This window comes from Crocodylus siamensis, chromosome 8, assembly GCF_052110815.1.
Source record: "Crocodylus siamensis isolate JL-2025a chromosome 8, ASM5211081v1, whole genome shotgun sequence".
Taxonomy (NCBI): Eukaryota; Metazoa; Chordata; order Crocodylia; family Crocodylidae; genus Crocodylus; species Crocodylus siamensis.
In genome coordinates, this window is record NC_143402.1 from 20,133,601 (window position 1) to 20,154,654 (window position 21,054).

Here is a 21,054-nt window from a genome sequence, read left to right on the forward strand (position 1 = left end):
TACCATTATATGTTTCCTCCCCGTCAAGGTTCATTAAAAAGGATATACATTCTCTTTAGTCTGTAGTGTTTTCAGGCCCATAAACTTGCTATAAGGGTAAAAAGGGGAACTGTACATTGTAAAACTAAAGAACTGCATTTACAACTTGCAAAACACTAGGTATTCATCAGTAATGTTCAACTAAGACATTTGAAAATATGCTAAAGGAAGAAATTGACATGAAACAATGTTTATTAAAAAGGACTGTACAGACAAGCAGAACTTGTAGCACACTGTTACTCCAACTGGGCAAGGGAGTATATTATTTAAACACAGAAGCTGGTGCAACTCAAGGCAAGTACTAATGCATAATAATAAGGAAAAGTCAGAAGGCCTAAACTAAAAATGAACAGTGTCTTAAGTATTCACTTATTAAAGGTGTGCATTAGCTCTTAACTGAGCTCTGCTTAAACAGTCTGATCTTTAACGCAAAACCTTTGGGGCTACACTTTTTAAAAAATGGCCTCTAATTCTGTAACTTGCAGTCAATGGCAGGTTCAGTGTATGGCAAGCATACTTCAGTCTATCTAATTGAGTGTAAAGATTATAATTTAAGGGGTGTCTTCACAGTTAACCTGGATGATTGGTATTCAACACTGCACAGTCAAGTTAGCATAGCCTGGGCATGTATGTCTCTATAGCAAAGCCCTGTTCACTTTACTCTGTCCTCCTTGTTATAGCACCTTGCCATGTGTCTCACACAGGGGCAGATCCAGAGAGGTGTGGTGACCCCCCCCCCCCACCCCAGGTTGGACCATGCTACAGGAGCCACTGGAGATTTTTTTTAAAGTCCTCAGAGCACCTAAGAATCTCACTCTTTCCCTCCATGCAGAGGCATGTCTCCTCCCCTCGCCACCTTCCTTCCCTTACCTGCTACTACTGCTTTTCCCTGCCATCTTGGGGAGGGGGAAATTCCTGCCTACTCCAGCTGGGCTGCATGGGGGCTGGGCTTAGCTGGCAACAGTGACAATGGGCAGGGGGGTTCCCCTTCCCTGTGCCAGGCTGGGGAACCCATCCCCTCACCTGTCAATGCTGCTGCCACTGTCACTGTTCCAAGCCGAGCCCGAGCTCCCATGCAGCCTACCTGGTTCAGGCAGGCGTAACTTTGAATTTTCCCTTACCCCAGTGCAGCAGGAAAAGCAGCAGCAAGAGAGGGAGAAATGGGAACACAGGGAGTGTGTTTGAGCATGGAGGGGAATAGTGGGATTCTTATGTGCTTTGGGAACTTTAAGAAGGTTACCAGAGGCTCCCATGGTGTGGCCTGTCCACACCAGCAGATGGGCAGAAGGGGAAGAGGAAGGCTGGAAGTGCCGGGTGCAGCCACTCTTACACCATAGGTGGCTGCTCTCACACCCCCCTTTTCCAAATCTCAGATCTGCCCCTGGCCTCATGGCACACATGCCCTGGTTGTACGTGTCAAGATGCTGTAGGATTTTCTCCCAGCCAGCGGTGTCAATTGCAAGAGAACTTCTCTGTCTTCTTGGGAAATTATAGGAAAGGCAGACTGTCAACAAAACGTGATTCTCTTTGGTTTTGCCCCTGCATCTTTATTGCGAAGTGGGTTTGTTTCACAGCATTAAATTGAATCAGGTTGTAACAGTACAAGAAAACTTGGATTTGTGGGGTTCTGTGAGTGGGATGGCTTGGGCTGAAACTAGAGGAAGAGTCCAGGTTAACACTGCAGTGAACCCAAACTTTATAGTTACAGTCACCCAAAATTAGAGGCCATTGTTGATCTGTAGAAGTTTCTACTTTACAAAAAGTTGAGAAATTATATAACTATGGGACAGCTTTGCGTAAGCCTAAAAGATGAAGAATTCAGTATGTCATAATATTCTTTCTAGTCTCTGAACAACAAAAAGGGAGATCAGAAAAAGAAAAGGCCCAGAGCTGTCACATGTGAAGGCATCCAGTAATCTTCCTTCATTGGTCTGTGGTAGGGAGTGCCAGGTAGACACCGTTTTCCTTAGCAAGAACCCTCCTCCCTTAAATATGTCATTCCATTTTTGACTTCTTGGTGTAAGTCTGCCTCACTACCAGCAATGCACAGCATTCATATAGCACAACTTTATAAAGGATACGAAAACAGCTATGTAAACACTAATACATGGTTATTTGTGTTTTATGCACATAATATAAACATGTTGTTTTTCCTTTAAAAAATGACATTGTTGAACACAAAGGCACAAGAGACTAGTTTAAAATACAAATCAAAATCCAAAGTACTGAATTAGAAAATGGTGCATCTTCAAGCACGCTCCAGTTCAATCAGGAAATCCCCAAACAGGAATAACCCTGGAATGTAAGAATGAGGCAAGAAAAGATAGGACTGATCCTGTCTGTTGAGGGAGTGGCAGGATTGGACATCAGCATTTTTACCAATCCATCCTTCTACAGAAGCTACATAATTGCAGAACCATTTGCCCAGTGTCTGTTGTCATTAGGTTTTGAAGTTATATACATATGTTAACAAAAGGATGTACTCATGCATTCAAATTCGGGGCTCTTATACCACCCTCTCGCCCTGTGTACATTTTCCTATCACCCCAGTAGGAATTGCACTGTATAGGAAAGATAACAGATACGGCCCCTTTCACTTTCGAAAGCAGAATGCAGTATTTTAGGTTTGTTAATATACACAAGTCAGGATACACAGAAGTTGTCAGACAGTGTCACCACTGCCATCTACTGAATAGACTTGAAAAACTGTATTTAGGACCAGATTGTTTTCCAGTGGCTTCATCTTATGCAGGATCTTGGCTAAAGCTAAAAAAATTCCCTCTACATTAAGTGGCAGATGCCTATATTTTCCGGAACAGAAGCTCCTGAGTTCTCTCTCTACTGTGGACAGATATTTATATAAATCATGAAACCATTACAATGGTTCAATGCCAACTAAAATTGTATTAAATTATAAGGTTCACTTCAGTAAAACACTCTGTGACAAGATGGGAAAAACTTGGTAACTTGACCAGCAAAAGCCCTTTATGTGGGTTTGTAGAGTCCCAAACAGAGGGAAAGGCTCCTCACCAGAGTCTGGAAACTAACTTGTTTGCAAAAAATAAGAATTCCTAAAATAACCACTCCAACACAACTGCAGAAGAAAGCTTAATTCAGTAGGCCTTGCTTGCATAATCCCTAAAATTTTTAAAATAATTTTAATATTAAAATATTCCGGTTCTTTAGTAGGATTTTTAAATACTATTTGAATCTGCCCAAGTCTATGAGACAAGCCAGCTGTACCAGCCCCATAGCAGACTTGCAAACAAAGCAATGATTGGGATTAGGATCCAAGGGGTTCTGGGTCCTAGTTCTGTATAAGGACAGTACCCTTCATACCTACTCAGAGAGAATCTATCATTATGTATTTAATTGTCCCTTTAGCTAAGGCACGCACACATGTTAGAGGATTGTGATACACACTCCAAGTGGACTTTGATATATACGTGAAGCAAGGAAACACAGTTGGTCCTGGCCTAGAATTGCTTGGGAAATGGCCTTTTTGCTTTCTTTGTGGAAAATTTAAGCTTTTAAAAAAAATGACATTTTGGTGAAAAAAAAAAAATCATTTTGTCAAAAACCCAATTTTTAACAACATTTTTTTCAACCAGTCTACTGGTTGCATCTGCACAAGACACTGACTGTACAGTTGTTACTGCACAGTCATTTAGGACTAGCATACCTAAATGCTAAATGACTGTGCAGTAAAAGGGTATTACTGTGCAGTAGCATCCCCACACAGCTTCCTGGTGCTGCTGAATGTGCAGTAGCTTGTTACTATTGTGCTGTAGCATCATGTCACGTTTTGTGCCATGCGATGCTACTGTGCAGTAATAATGAGCTACTGTGCAGTAAGCGTCTTATGCAGACGCAGCCAGTGAAAAGCATACTAGTGAAATTCCCCATGACTTCACTGGGCATTGGGCCTGCCTGTATTCAAAGGCTGATTTTTGATCCATACAACCAAGAGGGACAAAGACACACAGAAGAGTTAATGTTACAGTCAATGGATGTTAGAGATGAGGGATCTTTGAGAGTTTTCTCTGAAGAACCAAGTTCATTTCCTGGGCTACAGAGCATTGGCAATTCACAAATACTTCTGACTTCAGCCTTAGTACTTAATCGAAGTCAGTCATATGAGTGCTGAAACATGGCCATGTTAAGATGCTAAAATGTAATGAACCTGTGTTATTCTCAGCAGTTCATTGGACTGGTATGATGTGGTTCTCTCCCTAGATTTTACGCTTGGTCTGTGGGGATATGACAATCAGACCACATTAATCTGAACCCCAACTGCATGTGTTGATCTCTCATCTGTCTAAATCCTTGTTTTCTCTCATATACTTAAAGCCTCTTGATAAAATGAGTTGTGGTCTACACTTAGCCATGTGCAATCTTGCTGGTTAGATTAAGATATAGTTCTTTAGCACAGCAAATGGATACTCAAGCACTTCTATTCTTCAAGTGGCATTTCTTTAGGAGGAGAAAATTAGAGTAACTTTTTTTAAAAAGCAGACATAAAATTAACTGCAGTAACACTGGATCATTAAGAATGTTCTGGTATTATGGCCAATTCCTGCTTTTTAGTCAGATACTATAGTGGTAAACAGTGCAGAGAGGGAAAAACCCGGGGAACATTTTGGCGGATACAGTAGAAGTAACTCACGTCTGTAGTAATTAACTATAAAACATGTATCCTCAAATGGATCTTCATGGTAAGGATCATCTCTCCTTTTCGGCAATCAGATTTATGAAGTGCCCACTGGCATTTAAACTACTTGCTTTAGAAGTTCCACTCTGCTTAGCAGTCAGAAAGACGGAATGACCGAAACGTGAAAGTGTAGCACCATCAACACGTCTCTTCCTAAAACCAAAACTCGAGGACTGGAAGGAAATTCAGACATAACAGAAACATTGTGCTTACATCACATTAAATAGAAAACAATGGATAGATCATACTTGAGTCTGCACTTTGATAAATTCTGGCCACGTTTACAGTTCTACTGGAAAGGGTTTGGGATGGGTCATATGCTTGCTCCATGGTCTCCTGTCTCATTCATCCTGTTTCCTCTTGGGTTTTTTTGGATTCCGAGACCGGCTCTTTGCTTTGCAGAGCGGGCATATGGGTGCATTCCGATGAATTTGTTGGTGGCAGGATAAACAGGCCTGAAATGAAATATTGCATCCTATTACTGTTTGGCAAACTCATCAGTAAATCCATAAATCCTGGTGAGACATACTGTGTATTGAGCATCTTATTTTAACTCATTCTAAGGAAAAAGTAATCAAAGCTCCATGCTCTCAATACCAAAACGGAACCAACTTTTGTGGTGAGGTCCCTGGATTTTCCAAAGTCTTCAGGCCAAATGAAAGCTCAATGATTTACTGAATTAAATAAACAAATGAATCAATGGTCAACACAACCTCCATGTCATTTACTTCAATATTATATCCCAATTTATTTTTCTCTTTTCTCCTCATTTTGTCCAGTACAACCTCATTAGAACAAACCCCGTTTATGATAAATGCCTTGCTTTTAATAATTCCAATAGCAGGAACCGATTTTTTTTTTATTATTATTATTATGTTGCAGCAAATTGACTAACCCTCCTTTAATGGACTTTTCTCCTGGTCCCACAGGGGTTCATTAGAACAAGACTGCACTGTATTAAGATGCCTAACTGGATCAGAGAAGTGGTTTTGTAGTCCAGCTGCAGTTTCATAGAATTTAATCCAGAAGGGGTCATTACACCATTTATATTGACCCGTATACCAGAGGCCTATATAGCTTTTTTTTCAGTTCCCTCTCTACTGAGCCCAATAACTTGTGTATAACGACAGCACAGCTTTCAGTTATGTAGTTATTCTTCATCTGAAAACATCACGAGGTGGAGAATCTACCACTTTCATTGGTAGATTGTTCCAATTTTTAATTGCCTTCAGTGTTAAAATGTATGTCTTCTTTCTAATTTCAGTGTGTTAGGCTGTAACTTTCCACTGTAGTTCTTACTAAATTAACAAAAAGACCTTTTTAGATGCTGGTATTTTTTCTCTGGGAAACTGCTATTTCTCAAGCTCAGGCAGTGCTGGAAGAATGGATGCCTGCTGCCTCTCCCCCAAGGGAGATTCTCCAATAGAGAGCATGATCCGCTCCCCTGCTGCCTGCTACAGTTCTGGTAGCTTCTTGGGAACTGCTCTCGATTCATCCCAGTGTAATCAAAATTGGAATTGGTCCCATTTTTTTTTTTTTTTTTTAACACTGATCATTTCAGAACAGAGCATACTCCAGTCACTCAAGAGACAAAGTGCCACATTCCACCTCCTAACCTTCATCGGAGGTGGCTGTTGTCTGAAAGTTGCCGTCTGTCTGGTATCTTGCTTCCTGGCCACTTGTAGCTGTTGGGCAGCAGCTGCAGCTGCTGCCAGCGATTCTGGGATGGGAGGTTCCTGTGGTTCTGTCTGCCATTCGGCTTTCTGCTTCTCAAAGTAACTGCACGAAAACAAACCAAAAATAGAATCAGCTGCTGACCCATCCTTTATGTAGCAAGCATTGCTGGTAATAGCTGTTCTGTGTTCGAATATAAAGGACTGTACTCATCCCTGGAGGGGGGTGGGTCCTACAAGAGACAAATGACTTATCCCAAGGACTCATTTGAACCACTGTATTTCAAATGGGATCAAAATGAATTGATGCATGTCACCAATTCTAATGGTCGATTGCCCTGCCCGTGCCCCCACACCTCTTTCTAAAGGGTTCTCTTTAACTAGACCTCGACTTTATAATAAATTCTTTTTTATTAACCAGGTATGTGTGTTTAAGTAAATTAAATAGCTTAATACGCTTTTTAAATTCAAATCCTTAATTTTCATACTAGAAAAATGAGAATAACATTTCTTGTTAGATAATTTTTTTGTACTTGTGTTTTGTAATGAGCTGGTTTGGGAGAGAAATAGGAATTCTAGTCAAATGAAAAAGGCCAGAACTTTAAAATTGTTTTATTAAAATAAAATTATATTAGATATGCCCCAAATCCATAAGAAAAATAAGTTTATTAAAACATATTTTGCACTGAAAACTAAATTATTTATACAGCAAGGGATGCATCTTTAGCTGGTGGATTTAACTAATTGATTTCTGGTCACCAGGTCTTTCAATATTTTTTAAACTAGTAGATCTTAGCTTAACACACCTAGATTTATTCATAGATGTGAAAGGAAAAAACAAACTTCCCTGCTTTTTGCACTCCCATTCCATTTTTCTGGATAAAGGAGTTACTGAAATGACCTAGAATAAATAAACCAAAATAATTAAAATATTTCTATGCATCTGCAAAAAGGTTACAGCTATCAAAAGCAAGTTTAGCCCTTCAACAAGCACTAATTTCAGGTACTTAGTCAATTAATTATCTTCTTCAGTCCTATGTTTGGCATCATTCATGGGCAGTAAACATGTGCTGCCAAAATGTTTCTTCCTTTTTTTAACTTAAATTATTATAGAAGTTTATTATAAAGTTTAGGCCTCAGTTTAAATGGTCATAATTTGAAACTTAAAATGAAGAATTTTTTCTTTAAAGTATTTAATATTTTCATTTTTAGTGATTGATTTGTATTTGCCCTGAGTGTTAAAATATAGCTGGTGACCATAACCATAAGTCCTCTGACACCCAATAAATAATAAAATAGACTGGTAAAACTGGACAGATCTAACCAATAACAGATATAGATTGCAATAAGTAGTATAGCTATTTGGGGGAAGGGGGTTATGCAAGTTAATAAAATATTTTACAAAAAAAAAAAAAAAAATCAATGTCATGTTCTTGTTTTCAGTTTTATTTGCAATCTTAAGACGAAGAAATGCATTCATTAGTCACATTTAATCTAAAGTTTTAGACATGAGTTCTGTGACTCGTTTCATATCTTCTAAGGCCAGAAGGGATGAGATCATTCACAGTGGATCAGCAAGAAACCTGCAGACCCTACTCTATTATTACTTCATACAAGAAGCCAAAATGGCAGAGTTTGTCATTTCTTTCTGACGTGCAAGGAGCCATTCTTTGCAGAAGCATTATTAACTTGCCTTTCTGGGTCTCATATGGGAAGAATGTCATTAATGCTTTTACCAGAGATACAGCCATCCGGATTCAGTAGCTACTGCACCATAGCATCTCACGTAGACATACGCTCTGTCAACTACTACAACAGATATCAAACTAGAAGTTGTAGCACTGATGCTCGAGGTTGCAAGGTCCACAGAAACTCAGTTACTGTGGATGAACATTGACCAAAAGTGGGGCTGCAAGTCCTAGTGGGCATTGCGTGGTCACGACCTGACCCGAAATGTAATTACGGGCCAAAAAAACTGGAACTCTTTATTGGGTGCATCCACCACAAGATGCCTTAATGCGTAGTGGACTGTTCTACTGCGCATTAGCATGTCACAGTCTACTATGCATTAAGTGTCACCAAAAAAGTTTGCCTTTGCTCCTGTACATTAGCTCAGCTACTGCGCCTTTATCTAGTACCTCCTATTAGAGGTACTAAACTTAATGTGTGCAGTAGCAAAAGCGCATTAATGAACATGTAGACGTGCCTGTGTAGTAGGATGATAATCCTGGGTTCCTCTCCCACCTTATCCTATACCCATGCTAATTTAGATGGAAGATATGGATCCTTTAGAAAAAGCACCATGTAATTAAAAAAGAGACATTTAACTGCCCTTGAATTTTGCAGTTTGGAGCTGGAATTTGCTGCTTGGGCAGTTCTAAATTAAACTTTCATCTTTGCCCCAAACTCAGATTGAACCTTTTTATAGGCCTGAAAGGAGCTGACTCACTTTTGTTATGCGTATATGAACCCCCATCCCCTCTTCATTAATTGCATTAATTACATTTCTTGCTTCTCAGTTTCCACCTTCCAGCCGACACCAGAAATATCTTGCAAAGCATGATTGGCTAGAATGCCAGGTAGTGCTTGATCTCAAGACTTACTCAAGGGAGAGTTTTTCTTCCTCCTCACAGAGATCTGGCAGCCTCTGCAAGCCTAGAGTCATCCGCAAAGCATCGACATGCTCTTTCAGGGGCTTGTACTCTTCATGCAGGCGTCGAGTGGATTCCAAGAGCTTGTTGAGGTCATTCTCAGACTGCTTGATGGTGTTCTCCATCTGAAACAGGAGGAAATACTTGCTTAATGGATTGTTTCATTCACTAGTCTCTGAACCCTCAGCCAGAGATGGCAGAGTACAGCGATGTCCTTTTGAGAGCAGAACTTTTCATATTGAAATTGTTAGAGAATACACAGACAATGACAAGGTCAAAGACAGAGGGTAGAGGAGGGGCAAGGAAGCAGTTCTTAGGCAAGGCATTGTCTTATTAAATATGTGAGGCAGTCTCACAGAAGGATTCATCTTATACCTTTTTCTGCACAAGAGGAATAGCTAAAAGGCTGGATTGCTGAATAAGAAGCTTTGAAAAGATTCTTGCTCAGTGTTAAAATGAAATAAAACCACTCTGCTAGAGCAGGCCAAACTTTTTGTCTTGTTTCAAATTGTGCCAAACACCCTGGGTTCAAAAGTTTGATTCTGATTTTGTTGGGAACCTGTTAGACAAAAGGAGTAAGAAAAACAGCAGACAGAAAGATAATGTGATGGGGAAAAATAAGGTGAAAGTAGACAATGTTAAGGAACAGCTGGGAGGAAGAGAAACAAATCTCATGATAAATAAATGTAGGCTGAATACAAAGCACCCATTTGTGCCTGCCTAAGACTTGGAGTTTTTCCTTTTCTACTACAGATCCCAAGCATCCCTGTAGCTAGAAACATTTTATAACCGTAGGGTGTAGAAGCCATGGGTTTAAAATTGCAGTCTTCTAAATATTGCATTTTCCTTTTTTGTGTAGTGTCCCTTCTCTTGCTATTTCTCTTTACTTCCTTAGTGCTTAGTGTCTCCAATCAAGGACAAAGGCTCTCCTATGTTAAGAGCTGTACACCTCAAAAAGCTACAAGCTATATCCCAGCCAATTACAAAAGATGCTAAATTAGATAGGACTCAAAAGGTTATTTACTAGGAAGTGAAAGGAAAACATTACTGTGGCTGCTGGAAAAAAGTTATACCAACAATGAGCTGGGTTATCTAGGCCCTGACCCCAAAATTACACCTCATGCCTGTTACTAAAAATCTTCTTTGATACAGATAAGCACCAGTGGTGATTCCCATCAACATATCCAACATCAGCTGAATGTTCCTTGCCTGGTGTCAGTGGAGCCCCAGGTTGTAAATCTCTGATCTGTCAAATGTAGTTCCATATGAATTGCCCCAGAGGGATACATCTAGATATAGATATTGATATATGGCTCACACTGTCCACAGGCTACATACCACATTGATATCAGCATGGATCAGCCTCAACTCCTCCACGTGGGCCATTTTCTCCTGCAGCAGAAGGTCCATCTCCTGCTTGTATTCCTTCAAATGCCTCTCCTCTGATTCCAGGGCTTCAAACTCTGCCTTGAGACGTGCCTTGATCTTTTCCATCTGCAAAGTTTTATTCCTGTAAGCCAACAGACATTATAAACCTAAAGGGACAACTGCAAGTAAATTCTGCTTAAGAGAAATCTAAGAGACATCACTGTAGATGCAAGCAAATGTGTTCACCACTAGCAAGGGTCTGGCAGGAAAGAGTAGACAAAACAACGTATGCTTGTGAAAGGGTGATATGGTCTGTATGGAATCCTAGAGCTGTGGAACTCCTCAGGTAAGTACACTGCTCTGTGCATATTTTACAGCACTAATTTAGAGCACTATCAAGTGCTCTTAAACATGACAGAAGTGCAGTGTTTGGTGTGGGTGCTTCTGAACTTCCCTGTACTTTCCCGGCTAGGAGGCAGGGGGTGCTCTGCAGCCTTCTGGTTGCCTCCACCGGTCAGAAATTTGACTAGCATACAGAACTTATTTGCAGTGCTGTAGGTTGCAAAAGTGCTGTAAAATACAGCACTTCAAATTTAATACCTTGCTTAACAAAGGTTCATTTGAAGCGCTTTACCCATTTTTATAGTGCCGTAAAGCTGTGCCCTTCTCTTAAGTCACGGCAATAAAGTGTTTTAAATAGTGAAAAAAATCAACTTCTGTACACACCCCTAGGTTCTAATCCCAGCTCTATTGCTATGTTGTTGTTTCTGTTTTGTTACATGAAATAATCAAATTGCATGAAACTGACCATGATTTAGCAGTCAGTATAAACCCAGACAGATATCAGTACAATTAACTGTAATCAGTGCGTTGTGAGTAAACCTGGATGCTAAGAGAACAGAATACCAGGTGCTACGAGATGATATTTACACCCTTTGGATTTAAAGTGGGCTCTGTGAAACAGACTATAAAATGGAAATTATGTCATATTACCAATTATGCCAATACTAGTTTGAGCCACTGAAATGTACACTTCTGCTTTGTGCAAAGGAAGTTCTAGAGCAGGGATTCTCAAACTGTGGTACACATACCCCTGGGGTATGCAAGACATCTTTTGGAGGGTACATGGTAGAAATTGTGTAATAGCGGATTTAATTTTTATTATAATAATAATTGCTGTTTAAGGGGTTAAAATATAAAACATATGCTGGTAGGGGTATATGGGCAGCTGGTAAATCTAATAGGATAATAGAAGCTCTGATGGCATTTCCAAACATCTAAAATCCCACCTGCAGTTTATAGCATGTTCTTTTGATTCTCAACCAAGCTCTTGCCCCTTTGAGGCTATTTGGACCTGCCACTCCTGGTTTTTTGCCTTCCAGTTTTTGTTTATTCCTTTTAAAATGGTACCACCCCACATTTCATGCTTAAAAGCCATGCAGTCTGGGCAATGTCTGTCTTTCTAAAGCTAAGATAGAAGGTCTGGTTGTTCAAAGACTATGCCTTCTATTGTTGTGACTTAACATTGGTTCAGGCTACATCAGTTTGAAAAACGGTTGACTGGACAGACAAGAGACTCTTATTTCCCAACCCAATTTAGCTAGGGCCATGGGTGAGTTGTACTCCAGTCTTCAGTTTCCAAAGACTAGTAATTGAGCTTGCTTAGATCTCCAGTATCTCATGACTTCACTTCAGCCACTGCTGCACAAAGCAAGATTGTGGCATTTCTGCTTAATGACATTCCCTCTACTGCACTGATGATTCAGGTTTGGCACCAAGTACATTAAAGTGACATAGTAGATTCCCTACATGAGTAGGAAGAGGCTTGGGAGAAACAGAGTTTTATCTACATTTAGATAGCTTGTTCCTGCACCAATTCAAGCCAATAACCAAGACTCCCACAAAGTTCAGTGGGAACCATATTGACCCCAGAATGTATTTTCCAGATTCCTGTATTTATATGGGATTTTATTTTATTAATTTTATTTTCCAGATTCCATTATTTATATGGCGGATTTGGTCCTAATGAGTGCTGTGTGCCTCAGCTGTCAGTGGCCCTGATCTGCTTTTATGGAAAAAAGAGCAAGGTAAGACTGTTGTCTTCAGTGGGATTTGAATTACTGCACGCTGCAGTAATTGGCTGTAAACTTTTTTTCTGGGAACTGACGGCTGTCAAACCTGGGAGGCAATTGTTCATTTCACAGACTAAAGCTGCTTCCCTCTCCAGCACCCGCAGACTTATAGAAATGTATCTCCTGGGAGTAAGGGGTCATCTAGCCTGATGTCTCCTTACGGTGCTTGTTTCATAAGCATAGGATGATAGCGTTTAAAAACCCCTTGCCCGTACCGCCCCCCCCCCCGCCACCAGTCAGCATATTCTGAAAAACCTTCCGTTTCCTTGAAGGGCTCTAAGGGTGAAAGTGAATCTCCTCTCTTCTCTCTCTCTGTCTCCTACTAAGGCTCCATGTTGACACTACTCCTACAGCATGGTTTTCCTTATTAACTATGTAGAGGAGATTTAAATCTGCTTCAAGATGGTGATGCATAGCCCCTTCCTTCTATTTCTTTACATGACCAAGACTCACAAGGCAATAACACAAAGCTGTGTCATTCACATCTGGCTCCTGCTTATAGCTGTACTAAGTGCTCCTCTGTGAACTGCACTAGGAATAGTCATCAGACCCTGCTCCAGCTTTCATTAGAGCTGTGCTCACCAGCTGTGCTATTGTGAAGGCTATGGCATTGCTTCTGCTAAGCCTTCTCTCATTTCCCCTGGCTTCCGGTTCCTAGACTGTACTGATCAAATACAATGCTTGCTGGGGTCTCCAGCACTTCTGATTCCACCCCAGGTGTGTTTGCAAAGTCGTTAAGAGCTTCAAGCAAGTAGGAAATGAAAGCCAAAGCAGGATGCCAGCATTTGGTTAAGAAATCAAAATACACCTAACAAATTTCAAGAGGAGCAGAATAACATTTTTGGGCAACAGATTCTATCTACCCACTATGACTTCTCTGGGTGGCAGTAAAGTTAGAAGAATTCCCCCAACTCAAATCAAGAACTGAAGGTTAGGTTAGCTTCAGATCCAAAAACAGTACCACACATTGCATCTCTCTTGTGCATCATTCCCATCTCAGGACTGTCTGGCAGTGATAATAAGGGTGGGGGGGAGCATGACACAAATCTTTTTGGAAGTCTGAATGAGTGTTTAAATGCTTCACTGCAACAAAGCAAAGAAAAGGTCTTCGTCACATGACATCATTTGAAAATAGTCTTGAAAACGAAACAAAAAAAATCTCTTTGAATGAAAAGGTCTGGATTAATGCTGCTTCTGATCAGCACGATTGCAGCAGGGAGCAGAAAAGCTGGGAGCAGAGATGTATGTGCACAGTACAAAGCCAGCTATAGAACTGGGTCAGCTCAGAGATCAGTAAAAGACATTTACAAAGACATGGGACATGTATTTAAGCTTGCTATGAATGCTTTTCTAAATATACTTACTCATCAGACCGTAACTTTTTTTTTTCCCCTACAGATTTTTAAGTTTTAGTTGCTTGATGAACATTTTATAATGACATACATTAATGTTTTATATGTCATATGGTAATAAAGAAAATATATGTTTCATAGAGATAAACATGAGCATATGTTGTTTCACAAGGAAACCAACTGTCTCCGTTTTGAAGAATTGGGGTCAGTCCAGGAGGGCAAAAATGGCAGCTCAATGAACCAGCTGGGTATCAAGGTGGAGGGGGGAGTTCAAAAGTTCTGGGTGGAGTTTATGCATCTAAATAAAAACGGGAGTCCTGAAAACTCCCACCTGTGCTCCAGGGGAACCTCACTTTTGTAGTTTAAAGTTCCCCACATGTCCCTGTGTATGTCCAGAACTGCCCAACCTGCAACAATGCTGAGCAGCTTAACTACCTCATAGTTAAGCCCATCTGGGACTAGAGATGAGCCATTCCTCAAACAAGCATCCTGACAGGCTCAATCCAGAGGGGACTGAGAGACCTATAACACTCCAACAAGGTTGGGATCCACACACAATGCAACGGGGGGCACCATTTTGATTTAAAGCATAGCTGGAGGAGGAGACGGGGCCCCCCATTTTATCTATGTTACATTAAACAGTCATTGGATAGAATACAGAAATCATCCACCCCTGACTGAGTGCCTTTAACATGAGATTGCAACTCATGTCCTTTCTTGCGTTTTTCCAGCCCAGTGAATCTTGAATTCTTTTCTGCACAGCAACAAAGCTTCAAAAGGCTGGATGGAAGGGGCCTCCACCCACAATAGGCTGGTGGTCGGACAGTGTCCTAGTGGGGCCACATGAGTCCTTTGTTGGAACTAGCCCTATAGCAATAAGTCTTCCCCTAAGAAAGCCAAAGATCATGTCAAAACAACTGGCTACCTGAATGCATCGATTTTTGCAGCCTGCGGCAATGCTTCTGTCAACAATAAAGCAGTTGCTGACTTGATTTCCGTTCCAGTGGCCCAAGCCAAAGTTTATTAGCCTGTCAAGGATTAATGGTCACTTAAGAGTTTTAAAAACTACAACAGGGTACTTATCGGGCAATGACAATAAAGCTGTTATATGTTGTGCTCTCAGAAGTAACAGTGCTGATTTTGCCTGCACAAAGAGAAGTTTACTAATTGGTAATCTGATGAAAATCATGAAGAAAAGCTGCAAAGTATGGCATTATTTCTGGTAGCTTGTAGCAAGTTTGAAGATACTTAGCAAGGAAATTTCTCACCAATTACAGGGGCAAGAAAGGTTTTAGAAAATTAATGTATTTTTATGTTCATATTAAATTTTGCTGTTTACAAAAGGAAGTGAATTAATGCAATGAGTCTTCGGGTATGTTTTTCTTAGGCCATGTCCACATGAGCAGGGGTATACATTTGCAGCAGCACAAATATGAATGGCACAAATTTGTGTTGCTACCTTGTGCTGCAGCGCATGCCCCTGCTCTTGTGATTTGCAGTGGGACACATTGTCCTGCTCCGTGGGTGGGGGTGGGACTGGCTGGGGCATAGCCTAGGGCTGCCCGCTCCCCGGTTTCCACATGCTGCAGACCCCCGCATTGAGGCACCCTGCATCCCAGCCAGCCACTCCCTGGCTAGCTGGGGTGCAGTGTGCCTCGAGCCAGCCCATGGCTACCTGCTCCCCTGTCTCTCCATACCTATGTGCAAGAGCTCCGCTGTGGAGCCCCATCAGGCATGTGGAGCCCTGTCTCAAGGTACACTGCACCCAAACCAACCACAGAGCAGCTAGCTGGGATGTAGCGTGCCTCAAGATGGGGGAGCAAGCAGCTCCCTGTGTGCCTCAGGATGAGGGCTGCCTGCTCCCCCGCCTCCATCTTTGTTCCAGCACATAGCACTTTGGCATGCTTTGCATGGCTTGGCAGGGGGGGAGGATTTTTTTGCTCCCCACAAATCCTGATAGAAAAATTTGCCCCAGCGCAGCAAATTAGCAGCACCGCACGCGGTTTAACAAACATACAACACGTGCAGTTTGTGGTGCAGCAGACCATGCCACAAACCACACATGCCTACGTCTGGATCCTGCCTTAGTGTGCAAATAGATGTCATCTTGTGACACCATAACATTTTTTATGGTTGCACGATTTGCAAGCAAGCAGATGTCCTAGACCTCTGTCATGCTCCAAGTGCCTGTCAATGTTGCTGTGACCAAAGGTAGTTGCAGTTTGTGATGCCTTAAATGGAGGACATCTGCTTGCTTATTGCACACCTTGGGAATCTCCCTGGAGGGGATGCCCTCACCCAAGGTACATGTCTTCAAGTGGGGAAACCCCCATGAGGTGCAGAACAAGTCAGGGCACCACAGCCAGATACGCATGCTGCAGGAATCTCCTGCAGGGGGGGATACCCATGGTGTGCAATAAGCAAACCCCACATTGGGGGGTTGCCTCTTTTGCAGATGCATCACTCAGGACTACTGTCCTACAAAATCAGGTCCTTGAAGCTCCAAGTGGCAGAGGCCCCACCCAACGGAGCAGAGGCCCCAGCAATATCTGTTGACACCAAGGAAGCGGATCAGCTGTCCCAGGACACATCCCAACACAACTGATCCTGCTCCAAAAACCACATCTGTTTATAGGCTTACAATGTTTATATTCCAGTGTCTTAGAGGTCAGGACAGGTATTTACTTAACATGCTCTGAAGAATCCTATTCAAGTAAAACTGTATTGTGATTAACTGTTTGTTTTTCAATAACATCTCAGGGATGCTAGTCGGTCTCTGACAAGTTGAAAACAACCTCTGCTCAGAAAAGCTTGCAATCTGTGATACCAATCCTGCACCCAGATCTTCTGATCTTTGCATTTTTGTAGAGTATCTTTGTGTTCAGTGGCACTCTGTCCAGGTGCAAGAGTTTGCACTGGCAGATTTGAGGCTGGTGCAGAGAAGGAGTATCATAAAATGGGTGGGAGTGATACAATCCAAATATTTATGCTTGATTAAATATACAATGAATTTTTTTTAAAGTGGAGTCATTCTCTTCTAAGCTGTTCCTTTATTTTTTCCAGATATCATAACAGAAGCAACTCTTGAAGAAGGACTTGGAGAAGGATGTACTGGATTTGCCTGACCAATTTCATATGTGGTAATGAGAGAACCTGCTATTCTGAATGTATGTAATACATTTGCATCAAGGAAATTGCTTTTCTCATTTTCTCTTTTCTGTATACAAGTGTCTTGTTAAAAGCATAGACCATATTAATTCGACATTAACATCATCACTGTCTTTGACTCTGCTTAAAACATCTTTAGTAATAACAGCAGCTTTGACTAATGAAGCTAAGAACACGTTTCCTTTCTCTCTATTTTTAAATATATATTCCATTTATTTCTTGAAGACAATGAAAATAGACAGGTTAGCTTCATTGCTATTGCTCATCACTGACTTACCATGTGCTGCCCAAAAGATACAGAGTTGCAGTGGTCTGTTTCAACCCAAGCAATTAATTTTTTACAGTAAAAAAACACGCACAGATAATGAACTTTTTCTGTTACAATCTGGCCGCATAAAATATTTTTGAAAATAAAAGACTTAATTTTGGTTATCTAATTGAATCTGCCCTTGCTTCTTCTATTCTTGTCTTTTCTATTGAGATGCTTATACTTCTCTTACCCCTCTAGTATCTACCCGGCATCCAGTAGCACATTAACCAACATAACTAACATCTGTCATGAGTGTTTCATTCTCATTCTCTCACCCTCTTCACTGGGGGAATCCTGAGGGTTCGCTTAAATGGGCCTTAGGTCAGTGTGACAACCAGAATTCACTCTCTGACAGTTTTTAAAAATGTTTTAAAGATATTTATGTCATTTTCTTGGTACCACAATGAACAATAAAGGCAGTACTTACAATAGTAAAGTGTATTAAATAACTACAAGTAAAAAGTCACCTTCGGACATTATCATCATCAGAAATCTAAATGTATTTGATGTTGCTGAATGCAAGCTATTGTAACAGCTAGAGGGGAAAAAAAAAATCAGGCAGATATTTTAAATCCTATGTTAGAATAATTGAATCTCAGCAGAACTGTGATCAGCCACAGTTAAGTCTGTGCTTTAAAAATTACTCTTGATGTTTCAGCACAAAAGTTTCAGAGCATCACTGGAAGTCTGGGAAATATTTGCTGTCCGCTCCCTTGCTGTAGAGAATTCCAGGATACAAAGAAGATTTTGTGGGGTTTGGTCTTACGACACGTACTCATTTGTACTCTTTGCAGGAGAAAAGATTGGGCCCTTGCCTAGCAACATAACTTTCTCTTTTCAATTCTTGTCATAAGAGAGTCATAATATTTTGATAAGGTGCAATAATGATAAAATTACCATTACTGCCAGCTCCTATTTTGTGCTTTTGATATCTGTTTCTTTTATCAATCAGTTAGCAGGGGATTAAAGCTGATTGTGCTGCACTGGCAATTTCTGATTTCTTATTATTGATTCCCTCTTTTAAATTTTTCAGTACAAAAATATGCAATACAATCCATGATGTGGATCAGCATAGTACACACACAAATAAATATATACAGCTGTATCCTAGCCAGGGCTGTTTACTGCATCTTCCATTTACTTGCAAAATTATTGCAGTTACTTTCCCTACAACATGAGCCTTTACTATTAAATTCACAGATCCGTACTAATTGCAGACAACTGAGGAAATAAGCAAGCCATGATGTTCAGAAGTCAAAAGGCGCAAACATGCCATTTAAAGACAATCCATGCCAGTGCCATGCATTGCAGTTTGATTGACTCCCCCTGCATCACATCCTGCAATTCACTGCATGAAGGACACTATATAAAAATTAATGGTAGATTAGATGACACAGAAGAGTGGAGGGCTCCAGCTGCCTGCCTTCCTGGTCGCCTCTCTAAGGAAGGCAGAAGCAGCTCTAAAGCTATTATGTCCCTGCTTCATCACCCTTGTAACATCTCCCCACTCCCCTTGGCCCCCAGAGTCCTCTATAAACAACAGAAAGAGAACCGGGAAAAGAACCTCCACGTTTTACCCTACCCCCTCATCCCCCGCCTTTTCTCCAAAATGGGGATGAAAGCGGGAAATAAACCAGCTAAGCAAATCTCTGTAGGACACAGTTTTTGTTTGTTCCCACTACGACCCCCACAATAAACCCCAAATTCCTCTGCAGTCCATAACAGTGTTGCAGTATATATATCCTGGAGCCTTTGCTAAGCAGACACTATAACAGGTCATTCTGGCTCACCAACCATTTTAATTTTTTGGAAACTACTTTCCAGCCCCACCTCCCTCATTTTTAGAGCAGCCCTTCTGTTTCCACATGCACTCATTATATCCTGCCATTGTTATGCCCACTTCTCCTCTATATCCCATTAAATATGTGCATTATGCAACCTGCAAGAAGGAAGTTAAGAACGGATGGGACCAAAACCTGCAAACAAACCAAAAAGAAAGCAACCAAAATTCTCATTCTAGCAGTGTACAAGAATTTTAAAAAATCCTTATGCTGCTGTTCTTTAAACAGATTAAGGGGTTCATCCGCTGCTACAACATACTCCTTCCCCTCCTTTTATTGCTTGAGGGTAATTCTTTGGAAGTACATGATAATCACCACCTTACAATTTGCTTCCACAGGCATTGGCTGTCAAAAGCAGTAGCTTTCTACTTTTTTTTGTTTGTTTAAAGAAATATGATGCCCATCTTCTATCATAAGGGCTCTGATTTTTCTGGGGTGCTATGGGGTTGGGGGTTTTTTCATTTGGTAGCATAACAATAGCTACTTTCAAGTCAGTGTACATTATCCATGCCATAAAGAGAAAGGGGGAAAAGCTTCATGTAACTGATGCTGCACAAAAGAAAACATACCTGATCTCTTTGATGCTCTCCAGTTTGCACATGATTTCTTGCTCATCAGCCATGCTTTTCACTCCCAATTTAAACCTCCTGTTAAATGTGCAAATGCCAGGAAAGAAAAACCCATACAATAGACACAATGTAACCACCCCCTCCAGGCATATGGTCTCTGAGCGTGTGCAGTAAAATCTAGGAGGAGCTCTGGGAGTTAGAGTCCAGTTCCTTATTGGTGCCCAGGCACATGGAAGCAGGGAAGACTACAACACCCACAAGGCAGAGCAGAGATTTCCTACTCCTCTTCCTGCAGCCACACTTTAAATCAATTTGTCACAGCTAATAATGTCAAAGGTTGTTAGGAGGGCAGGGGAGCAGAGTACTTCCTCCCTGAGGTTTGTGGATTGTTTTTCTTTCAATTAAACCAATCCAGCAATAAATAAATAAGTATTAAGGGTGAATTTGACAAGTCTAAGATTTGATGGGAAAAGACATTTTAAAATAATCCCAGCTAATAGCTGCAACCATTGCTACAGCCACCCACTTGCGTATTGGAGAGTTTAATTGCCATGACGGTAGCCAGAGACGTGAAGAAGTGTGGGGGTTCTGATCATTTTCTTTATAGTCTCAGAACAACATAATGAGTGAAAATTACAGAAAAGAAATAATAAAGTGAGAATACAAATATGATGCTAGAAAAGATTTAAAGCACCCCTTTGCCTTCTTTGCACCTTCCTTCTGAGGATCTGCAAAAATTTTACAGATCCTGAATTAGACTGCCAATCCTGTCTGAAAGAGGTTTTTGGGTTTTTTGTCCAGCTGCTATGGTACGCTATGCTAGATGCTGTGTAGACAGTTGTAGAATGCAACGTTTTTGCAAAAAACAAAAAAAAACCCAAACCAAAAAAACCCGCAATATCATTCCAGAACACATTAGCAGTAGAAGCATATTGAAGACATGGGGGGTAAAGAGGACTGTAAGCATTTTCTCTCTATGTACACTGAGAACAGGAGAAATAGTAATTGGCTACATTTGAAGAAAAGATTTAAGCTAGATATAAGGAAAACCTTTCTAACTATAAAAATAGCAAAGCCCTGGAACAAGGTAACCAGGAGAGTTGTGGGATCTGCTTCACAGGAATTTTTAAAGAACAAATTAAATAATCAGCTGTTGGTGATGGTCTGGTATATATGATGCCACTTCATTTTTTTCATAGAGAAGTAAGTCTGAAAAGGACCTCAAGTGATCATCTAGTAC

General features: G+C 40.9%; 1 protein-coding gene and 1 long non-coding RNA gene across 2 annotated transcripts in view; one reads left to right on the top strand and one right to left on the bottom strand.

The window, feature by feature from the left end:
- Nucleotides 1-18,285, top strand: part of LOC149858169 (uncharacterized) — a 140,905-nt gene extending 122,620 nt beyond the window's left edge. The window contains exons 4-5 of the long non-coding RNA XR_016443722.1: nt 12,436-12,529; nt 16,990-18,285. This is a non-coding gene — a long non-coding RNA (uncharacterized LOC149858169). The remainder of the gene's footprint in view (nt 1-12,435; nt 12,530-16,989) is intronic.
- Nucleotides 214-19,967, bottom strand: ZC4H2 (zinc finger C4H2-type containing). The gene is made up of 5 exons (XM_090059024.1): nt 19,815-19,967; nt 10,413-10,584; nt 9,027-9,199; nt 6,367-6,529; nt 214-5,205 (listed from the first exon to the last, which is right to left on the bottom strand). Exons 1-5 carry the CDS (start codon nt 19,865-19,867, stop codon nt 5,092-5,094), a joined length of 675 nt encoding a protein of 224 aa, XP_089915150.1. The 5' UTR covers nt 19,868-19,967; the 3' UTR covers nt 214-5,091.
- Nucleotides 19,968-21,054: the final 1,087 nt, after the last annotated feature.

Bases quoted from the DNA above. Each gene is read 5' to 3' on its own strand.
- ZC4H2 (XM_090059024.1), bottom strand. From the start codon at position 19,867: ATGGCTGATGAGCAAGAAATCATGTGCAAACTGGAGAGCATCAAAGAG. The intron at 9,200-10,412 runs GTATGTAGCCTG...CTCCTGTTTCAG, and splicing joins TCCATGCTGATATCAATGTG to ATGGAGAACACCATCAAGCA. The intron at 6,530-9,026 runs GTAAGTCTTGAG...GTTTTCGTGCAG, and splicing joins GAAGAAAAACTCTCCCTTGA to TTACTTTGAGAAGCAGAAAG.